Consider the following 10,498-nt stretch of genomic DNA (forward strand, 5'->3'; position numbering starts at 1 on the left):
GCCCCCTGCTGGCTGCTAGAGAGGACGCAGGTTTAAGTCGCCCCCTGCTGGCTGCTGGAGAGGACGCAGGTTTAAGTCGCCCCCTGCTGGCTGCTAGAGAGGACGCAGGTTTAAGGCGCCCCCTGCTGGCTGCTAGAGAGGACGCAGGTTTAAGGCGCCCCCTGCTGGCTGCTAGAGAGGACGCAGGTTTAAGGCGCCCCCTGCTGGCTGCTAGAGAGGACGCAGGTTTAAGGCGCCCCCTGCTGGCCGCTGGAGAGGACGCAGGTTTAAGTCGCCCCCTGCTGGCTGCTAGAGAGGACGCAGCTTTAAGGCGCCCCCTGCTGGCTGCTGGAGAGGACGCAGGTTTAAGTCGCCCCCTGCTGGCTGCTGGAGAGGACGCAGGTTTCAGGCGCTTCAGCTCTCGGAGCCGGAGCCCCCTGCTTGGTTTGGAGCAACCTTCAGACGGAACCTTTGTTTCTCGGTGCTGGAACAGGACGAGATAAACTCCTCGCTCGTTTTCTGTCTGTCAGCAGGTTCCCGTTGGACTCGTGGGAAAAAGTCTTGTCCTTGTTAATAAACAGAGAGCTTATCGCCGTGTTCCCGGCTCAGTGACCCTGCTGCTGCTCGTGTGTCTGCTGGACTTTATTCATCGTTCTAAACATCAGGAAACAGTCAAAATATCCAAAGTGACAACAGACATTCAGTTCGCTGTGAAATAAAACCAGTGCTGCATCTGTAACTTCAGTAAAAGTGGTCCTACAGTAACATTAAAATCTTTACTGTTATCATCAAAATATACTTAAAGCACCACCTTAATGTTGCAGCTGTGCAGGTGGAGCTCGTTACTTCATGTTCTGCTGGTAGTTTATTCTGTAAAGTCTTGTATGTTCTTTTTCAACAAATTGATTAATCAGCTAATTATTTCAGCTCCTACGTTCTAAACTTTACCAAAAGTAAAAGTACTGATCGTCCAGATATGACCTGATTATTAATTCTGATGTCGAAGCTGTGAGTTTGAGGAGCAGCTGCAGGCCATGTGTTGGTCTTTACCGTACCGTCCGCTGTAGGAGAGCAGCTGGATTTGACTTCTCCCTTCAAACAACAACTCTTCAACGTGCTGCGAACACACCCAGACACCCACCAGCCTGAACGCACCCTGTTTCTACTGGAGGCAGATCAAGAAAATACTCATGAGACACACCTGCAACGTTTTATTAACCCTTTCACTGTCGGGTGTTCTGGCTGTTTCGAAACTTTCATCACTAAGCGAACATGTCTTATAATAATACAATAACAAACTTTAGTGAAGGAGACGCAGAGAGAAAGATCAAACAAGGGAAGAAAGAAGAAAAGCGTTAAGATGAACAATTGGCTCAGATAAAATCAGGAAATGTGTTGCTCTGACTCTGACAGCCTGATCTCCTCAGGCAGGTCCTGACAGCAAAGCTCTGTCCCCCTTTAGCCTCCAGCCTGGACTCTGGGGGAGACAGGAGACCTGCCTTGAGATCTGAAACACCAGAGCTGAAGTTATCTGGCTGACACGTTAACAACCAAAGTTTATAATAAAGGAGCCCCAGATGTTTAGTTTCTGTGCAGGACGGGGTTAGCATAGCTTAGCACAAAGACTGGAAGCAGGGGGAAACTGTTAGCCTCACCGCCGTCTTCTCAGTGACAGAACGTGGGTTGAACTGTGTTTGGTGTTTTTGATGTTCATGTTGCTGCGTTGTGTTTTCAGTGTCTGATGCTCAGTATTACGACTTCACGCCGCCTCCAGACTACGACTCGGACTACAACGCCACCTTCGACTACAGCTTCTTCAGTAAGTCCCACTCTGTAGACCTTCACAGGCCAGTGTCAGACTGCGATCAGGCTTAAAGGTTTCACAGGATCTGTTGTGGTGGTGCGTTCAGGTAACGCCAGCAGCGAGGACCTGGACCAGTTCAGTAAACCGTTCATTGACCCGGAGGAGGAGGAAGAGGAAGTGACTGTTACTACCCAAAGAGCCACAGAGCAGGACACGACCGATGTTCACGGCAACGCCGCACCACTTCCTGTTTCTCTGGTAAGAACGAGAGATTTACTGAACATAACTGGTTAACGTCGGCCATTACACTGATGGATTACCTTCAACCGGTTAAACCAGGTTTAACTTAAACCAGTTAAACCAGGTTTAACTTCAACCGGTTAAACCATGTTTAACTTAAACCAGTTAAATGGTTGATGGATTACCTTCAACCAGTTAAACCAGGTTTAACTTAAACCAGTTAAACCAGGTTTAAGTTAAACCATGTTTAAGTTAAACCAGTTAAACCAGGTTTAGCTGTACTGTACTTCACCTGGGTCTGTGTGACCCAGTACAAAATGTTTTAATAAAACACCAAAACTGAGCAGCATCGTGTTTCTGCTTTGCATGACTGATCAGAGCCAATCAGAGAGCCAAACCTGAGCGCCTGCAACATTGTTTTCACCTGTCCGCACCTCGGAGTTTAAAACCAAAACGGGTTAGTTGTCAGTTGCGTTTTCACACGTTTCAGATGTTCAGATTCAACGTTTTAATCTGGACGCAGCAGAAGGTTTTATAACGTAGGCGTGAGGATGAAGAAGATCAGTTCTGTCCTGCTGATATTTTTACAGCGAGAACTGCTGATTCGACACAGCTGAGTGCGAGTCCATCTGCTTCCTATCAATGTGCAGCAGAGCACCAACCAACACCGACACAGAAACAGGACAACAGGCTGATCTGGGCTCTGTGGTCTGGTGGTTTCAGACCGTCTGTGTTTGTGTTTGCTGACTCCAGATAAAAGAGTCTCTGTGTTCAGTAAGTCGACAGCGAATCACACAACAAATGTTTCCAGAGAAGAACCCAGGTCTCCGACTGACAGCCTCCAAAAGCCTCTTTGTTTTAAAACCTCAGGAACTCTGAAGATGCCGTGAAGAAAGTCAGACGGTCTGCTCTTTATGTTTTAGCTAAAGTTAAACCGACCTCCACAGAGAAGAAGATAAATACGTATATATACTGTGTAGGTCGTCGCTGAGCTCATGTACAACATGTTTCCCGGGCGGAAACTGAGACAGAGCTGCCGCTGCTTCAGGATCAGGATCAGGATCAGGATCAGAATGGGAGCTTTATAGCCCTGTAGTATTTTAGAGGATTTATTATTATTTATTTTATACATACGAGGAATTTGCTTTGGTGCTAAACATAAACCTTCAGTTAACTTAAATAAACATATAAAGTAAAAATCTATAAATATGGAATAAACAGATTATAGTAATAAAAGAATAATAGAATTTATTATAATATTTACATGTGCAGGATGGAAGGATTTATTTTCATTTATATAAACATAAAATATAAAACCTATAAAAGAAAACACGGCAGTTTGTGAAGTGATCAAACATTTACAGGACGTGTTGTAAAAGAGGCTGACGGGGGATTTGTTGATGAGGCTGCAGACGGGAAGAGGTTCTGGTTCTGATGGACCGCAGCCTCCTGCTGGAGGGTCTTTGTCACCTACTGGCCTCTGAGTCCTGCAGGACCTGAAGGGACCGGTGTTTTTCCTGTGTTGTCTGACAGAGCAGCTGACGATGCCTTTTCTGTCTGTAGGAAATCAGGACGCTGGTCTGGACTCTGGGGATCCTGGTCAGCCTGCTGCAGCACACACTATGAGGCCGACACACTCAGCAGGTGAGATGTGTGGAGCTGTTGTTTTCTGTGTCCAGCAGGGGGCGCTGCAGCCTCACAGGTCTGACCTCAGATCTGTCGGCGTGTAGAAAGCAGATGAACTGAAAGCTTTTCCATCACCGAGGATTTCAGCTTCAGACACTTTGTGTTTTTGTCTTAATTATCTACAAATCAGGTAAATTAGGTGTAAAACACGTATCTGACCGTTTGTGTTTCCTGTTGCGTGCAGCCAGGAGTTAACACCAACCTGAAGAATGAACCTGCTGCTTCTGTATAGATTTCTGAATTATTATTATTATAATTATAATAATAATAATTAATTATAATTATATGAGTGACCTCTGGGACTCTGCAGAGTGAGGTTTGAACTGAGGATCAAATACTGCGATGCTCCCAGGATACTGCAGTATCATATAAAGTATCCTGCAGTATCAGCTGTGGAGCAAGAACTTTCCAGACCTCCTGATAAAAGCTAATGTCATGGAAAACGGAGGCAGCTGCAGATAAATGAGCTCGTTTAATTCTGTCTGACACGTTTAAAGGTTGATGCACAGATTCATTTTTAGGATTAACTCGTAATAAGTCGTCGTGACATTTAGAGTCGGACCTACGATTAAAGCTACAGGAGAAAAAGTGACTCACGCAGAAGTTCCCGTTCTGCTGAAAAAGGCGTTTGTTCCTCACAAACCGCCGTTCTTCAGTGTATTTATATCAAATCTAAACGTGTCATCATGACTGACGGCTTTCTGTTCTGCAGCTGTTCCTGGATCAGTTCGATCCTGCAGAAACCAGCGTGGGTCGCCTGGTCTGAGGTGGGCGGGGTCGCCGTCACCTCTGTGACCTTTGACCTCTGCAGTGTGAGACGCCTCCAGAAAACGGCAGCGGAGCCACGGCTTCCCTCGGCGTGGGGTCACAGGTGGACCTCAGCCAATCACAACGCTCACTGAACTTTATCACACCGGGAATTTCTGTTCACTTTTTCACTTTTTTTAATTTGAATGTGTGCGAGACCAGCGGGCGCAGCGTCGTCTCTTCAGTATGAACTGTGGTGGGTAATCTGTGCACGTACGGAAGCTCATTAATGACAAAACTGCTGAGTGAGAGCGAAGGAAAACAAATCTGAACAAGTGGAGAAAGAAACAAAATGTGAGGGTTAAACTTTCTTCTGGGAACTGACCTGAAATCTGTTTTTCTCTTTAATGCTTTTGTGGGTCTGTTTCCTCTCGGCCTGAACTCAGACGAGGAGGCTTCAAACTGAACCAACAGAACACGAGTTTTCTGACCTGCAGGTTCAGGTTTGGTTTCAGGAAAGATGGTTAAAGGAAGCCAAAGTCGACTGTTGGCAGGAGTTGCGATGCGAATGCTGGATACTTTGTTGATCCATCCCTCAAAAAAAACCACGACGACGTCTGAACGTGTGACGGGAAACAAAACATAACGACGTGTTTTTGCTTTTCTCTGCTACCGTAAAACTCCGATTAATAGCCGAGCTTGACCAGGCCAATATTTAAAACTGAAACAGGATGCTATGAAACAGTTTATTTATAATTAACAGAATATTACTTTTATAAAAATGATCCAATAATATCGAAAACACGTCATTCATTTGATCCAGCTCCGACAGACGGCGTCTTATGCGCTTTTATTTTGAAGTCAACATCACGACAACAACAGGCTGCAGGATGAGAGAAGTTAGCAGACAGAGAGCGACGGACTTCACGTGACAGGATTCACAACTTGGATTCATTTTTATAAAATGCTGTTCTGGTTCTTTTGATGGGTGGAGCCTTACAGACGGAACGGACACATTAACGAGGCTTCAAAGGTAACACGAGTCGGCACTTTTCATCCCTTGTACCATCAGGTTACACCTGTAAATCTCTAAGAATGAGACTTTGGGGCTCGATGTTTCTGTTAAATGAACTGAACGACTGAATCGTGGAGAATCTAACCGATCTAACGATGTGCAGCGTGTCCACACCGACACATTGATCACACGTTTAAACATTAAATATGTGGATTAACAGTTTGAGCAGCTCAGAAGCAGCTAAAGCGGCGACCCCGCAGGGTTTAAGAGCTTTTAAACATCCAGAGAACTTCTATAAAAACCAGACCAGGCTTTTAATGGAGACCTGCGTTTATTTGTCCAAATGTGTTCCCACAGCAGGCGGCTGTTTGGGACTCGGCTATTAATTTTAGTTTTACGGTACTCAGATCCTCTACTGCAGTAAAAGTACTAATACCACTATGTAAAATACTCTGTTACAAGTAAAAGTCTGCGTATAATCAGGCCTCAAAGTATCAAAGCAGGCAGATGTTGTCTATCATACCTGCTCATCAACGTGCAGCAGGATGTTGAGCTGTTCAGTTTCAGACTGCAGCTGATGATTCTTTTCGTTCTGGATCAATCTGCTGATTTAGTTTGTAAAGATTCTGCCGTCACAGTTTCCCAAAGCCCAAAGATGTTTTACAGGAAAATAAATGAATCCATAAAACTTCACATTTTATAAAACCGTGTTCTTTCTGCGCTCGTCAGCTCGTCTGAGTCTCCGCCTGCTTCAGTTTTGTCATTAATTAACTCCCATAAATCCACCTGAACTGATGGTTTATGTTGAACTTCTGACTGACTGAGACGTGGCTGTGTTTCCTGAACAGCGGCGCCCCCCGGTGTCGCAGCCCCCATCAGCTCACTCAGATTAAACATCTCAAAGAGAAAGAAGTCACTGTACCAGCTGTGGAAATGTTAACGTACTCCTCCACGTTTCATCTCTGGAAACATCATAACAGCACTTCTCAGTTTGTTGTACGTCGTGTTTCTTCTGTCATAGATTAATGAAGTGAAATCTAACGATAAGACTTAAATTAAACTCTGCTTCACTTCTCATGCCGCTGTTTGATTATCCACTGTAACTTTTTAATTCAATCATCTCTCTTCAAATTAAAAGTCTTCGGACATATTGCTGATGTTTTCTGCAGAGAACTTTTTTAACGTTTTAAAATATTACAGAAATTCAGTTTATCAAAGCACATATTAAAAAAACAAGAACATTAGAGGACTTTATGTGTTTTATTGTTTTACTTTAATATTTGTTAATAAAATGTATGAAAAGTTATTAACAGCTTCTTGTGGATCTTTTCATGCAGCGTTTTTTTACTCTGTCAAACACACACGTGAATCCTTCTTCAATCCTTTTTGCTGGAATCAAACCAGACTCCAGCAGATTTTCCTGTAAATCTTTATCGGTTTTTCTGGCAGTCAAACGTCAGCAGTCCCGATGCTGATGTTTGTTTTTGGTGTTTAACCCTTTTACATTTTTGTCTTTCATTTCGACTCGTCACCACTAGTTTTACACTTCTTTATGGAATTTATCAGGAAAAAACAAACTCATTTACATGAAATTCTACTTTTTCTTTTGAGTAAAATAAGCAGAAATGGTTGATTTATTCTGGATGGTCACAGTTTTGCTCTTTGTTTGCTCTGTTCTCGGTGAATAAAACTGCATTGACCTGCATGTGTGTGTCTATTTCACATCCACAGAACAATCAACATTATTTCCAAAACTTAAAACTTTAGTTTCAACATTTCAGTTTTTCACCCTTAAAAACCTGAAAGATGCTCTGTTTCTTTCTGAGTCACGGACTTTTAACTGAATGTATCACTGACTTTAATTTCAGAGACCAAGAAACTGCAGGAGAACTAATTTCAAACCTCTCAGGTCACAGCTGCAGGTGACTTCCTGTCCACAACAAGACCACAACGTGTTTCTAAACCTCTGCTGAAGTACTCAGATCTTGTACTTCAGTAAAAGTACTCATACCAAGGTTTAGAAATACTCGTATATACAGTGTTGTTGGTGTAGTTAGTCAAAAAATGTAATGGATTACACATTACTAGTTCCTTTTTTTAAAAGTAATGCCTTACTTTACTAGATTACTCACTGCTGAAAGTAACTAGTTACATTACTGTTGGATTACTGCGTAACATCACCTGTGATGCACAATAACAAAGAGGACACAGGATCTCTCTGTAAAACTACAAACATCAGCCCAACATTTGTCAAGAGAAGAACAAGGCAGCGTGCAGCACTACAGACTGCTTCTGAAGCATGCAGGCCTGCAGATTAATTATCATTATCATATGTGGCCATTTTGCTACAATAAGGTTTCACACAACAGCTGCTGCTGTGTTTGAGAGCAGAATTCAGGAGGTTGCGTGGCGCTGCGGGGGGGCCGCCAGCAGCAGTAGAGTCCGGATCATTCATCCAGCCAGAGGGAACCATCACCACCCGTTCACAGCGCTTAGTCTGCCGAGAAATAGAGATTAATGTCAATAAAGAAGCTGTCAACCCACAATATCAGAAATGATGCTTTTAGGGGAGCTGATGTCTTCTTAAGTGGAGCTGAGCTCCTCCTGGCTCCTCTGTAGGAGTCTCTCACGTCGGTTGTCAGACAGCCTGTTCCTGCTCGGGGTCAGCAGACTGAGACTGAGAGCCTCGCCGCAGGCTGTTTCATTAAACAGCATGACGTTAAACCTCCACCCCTCGAAAGACGCAGCTCTGCCATTTCTGCGTCCTCATGAACTGGAGCTAAAGCCAATAGTGAGGTCAGAAAAGTTTTACGCAAACACGCCTGAAAAGGGACCTTTGATTTATTTTTCTTTCTTCCCGTTATAGTTGAGGAACCAGTTCGCAAGTAACCTGATGATTTTGTAATTAGTAACTGTAATGTGATCACAGAACGTGTGACATTACTGCGTTACAGACAAAAGTAATCTGATTACAGTTACCCCCAACACTGGTTAGATGTAACATTATAAATATTACTGAAGTAAAAGCACAAAAGGTTTTAGCACCAAAATCAACAGATTATAATTATTGATCACATCATCGCAAAGCTGTCGAATGAAAATTAGAAAGTAACCCAATGGAAAGTTTTGAGTAACATCTACTGTGGGAGTTATGTGTTTATGTACCGCAGAAGTCTGCTGTTGTTCCTCAGTCACTCTGTGAACATATTAAACACGATATTAGCATTTATGTTTCTACTTCATACAAACACACTGCATTATATAATCAAAACTTCCATCATAACGTCCACACAGAGTTAACAAAGAAGAAGAAATCCATGTGACGATGTGCCGAGTGAAGTCTGTTAAAACAGCTTTGAGCTGCTGATAGAAATCTTTATATTTCCCTGCAGGACCCCAGAGTCTCTGCAGGGAGGCCTCAGGGTTCAGATGTTACCGGTTTATTTCTGGTGTCGGCGTGTGACAGAGTTTTGATCGTGATCGGAGATGTCTGCCATCGAAGACGACTGTCACCAACTCACGGCGAGTGTTGACGAGAGCCGAGAGGAGGGAGGACGCCTCGGGCGCCATGTTTATTTCAGTCCAGGAGGAATCTGCACGACACCACGACAGAACCCAGGCGGCTGGTTCGCCTCGTCTGCTTCTGTTTCTCTAGTTTTTATCACTTGAACACAGACAGAAGGCGTCGACAGCAAGAAAAGAGAAGACGGAACTTCATTTGTCCCTCCAGCAGATAAAGAAATAAACGCAAACAACAATAAAGATTTTTAAAAAAGGAAACGTGCAAATGTAAATAATAGTGAATGTACAAGCAGAAGTAGTTTCACTAACTAACAAACTATTAACATGAAAGAGGATGAAAGGTCTGTTTCATGTGTTTGAAATGTGACCTTCAGTGAAACTCTGCCGTCACTCAGAGAGACGTCATCGCGCAGAGACACATACAGACGAGAGGATCTGTAGGAAATGTCAGATACATCCGAGTGATTATGTACCGTCGATACACAAAGCTATGAAGTACTGATGGTGTTCCTCTCACCTCTGATTTGCTCCCAGAAAAACAAACATTCTGTCCTGCCTCCGGCCACAGTCCAGGGATTCATTGTGCATTTCTTCTTCTTCACTTGATGATTTGGAGGAAGAAGAAGTTGAGGAACTGATTCTATTTGTGTCTCTGCGGCACACGTAGAAGGTGAATTTCTGCAGGGAAGCGTCGTCTAAAATGGCTGTTGTGCACTTGCGTGTTACAGCTTCTTCTTCTTTTTATTTTTAATGCTGAATTGGAACCGGGCGGATCATTATCGATTGTCACCTGGCAAAATATCTGCTTGCTTGTTGGCTCTCCTGACTTTTATTACAAATGTATAAAAGTGAACGAGTGCACCATCCGGGTACTCTCAGTGCACTGCATGTTGCTGTAAGTGTCAGTGTGAACGCGCTCATGCACTTAAAATAGCGAGTGTGAGTACAGAGAGTCGTGACGAGAGACACAGTATGAAACTGCTCCAGGAGACGTGAGGCCGGCCTGCAGTTTTCAGGTTTGGGGTTGTGAGTAAAGGATCAGAATGTTTCCTGGAGTCGGTTTGGTTAAACTCGGCGTCTCGTCTCTTATTTAACATACTGTAACCAGACATTTGAATGTATCACTCGTGTTGTTGCTGCTGTTTCTCCTCCTCACAGGATCATTTTTCTTCTGAAGGTCACGGAAGCTGAAAGGTTACAGAGACAGAAGAGGACGAGGTCGCCCTTCGTCTTTGTCTTCTCTGAATAAACTGAATAAACAGATCTGTGTGATGTCAGCTTCAGCCTCGACGTCTCGACCACAGGAAATTTATCTTCACTCGTCGTTTGTTCGAAGAGACCTGAGCTGCAGATCTTAAGAACAAAAGAAAAAACATTCAATTTCATCTGATTTTTCTTTGTAGATGATAAAATCTTTTCTCTTCTGTCTGTTTGTCTCATGGTTTGTGTAATTTCTAGTCGAGGTTAGATGCTGCAAATAAAAAAAACAATAAAAATTTTTTGCC

General features: G+C 43.5%; 1 protein-coding gene across 1 annotated transcript in view; it reads left to right on the forward strand.

Annotated features, from left to right (window-relative positions):
* si:ch211-191i18.2 (uncharacterized protein LOC564095 homolog) overlaps positions 1–7,176 on the forward strand; it is a 12,959-nt gene extending 5,783 nt beyond the window's left edge. The window contains exons 2-5 of the mRNA XM_046058906.1: positions 1,715–1,798; positions 1,890–2,041; positions 3,587–3,667; positions 4,422–7,176. Coding sequence (XP_045914862.1) covers positions 1,715–1,798; positions 1,890–2,041; positions 3,587–3,649 — 299 coding nt within the window. The 3' untranslated portion in view covers positions 3,650–3,667; positions 4,422–7,176. The remainder of the gene's footprint in view (positions 1–1,714; positions 1,799–1,889; positions 2,042–3,586; positions 3,668–4,421) is intronic.
* Positions 7,177–10,498: the final 3,322 nt, after the last annotated feature.

The sequence above is a fragment of the Micropterus dolomieu genome, linkage group LG09 (genome assembly GCF_021292245.1).
Source record: "Micropterus dolomieu isolate WLL.071019.BEF.003 ecotype Adirondacks linkage group LG09, ASM2129224v1, whole genome shotgun sequence".
NCBI classification, from domain to species: Eukaryota; Metazoa; Chordata; class Actinopteri; order Centrarchiformes; family Centrarchidae; genus Micropterus; species Micropterus dolomieu.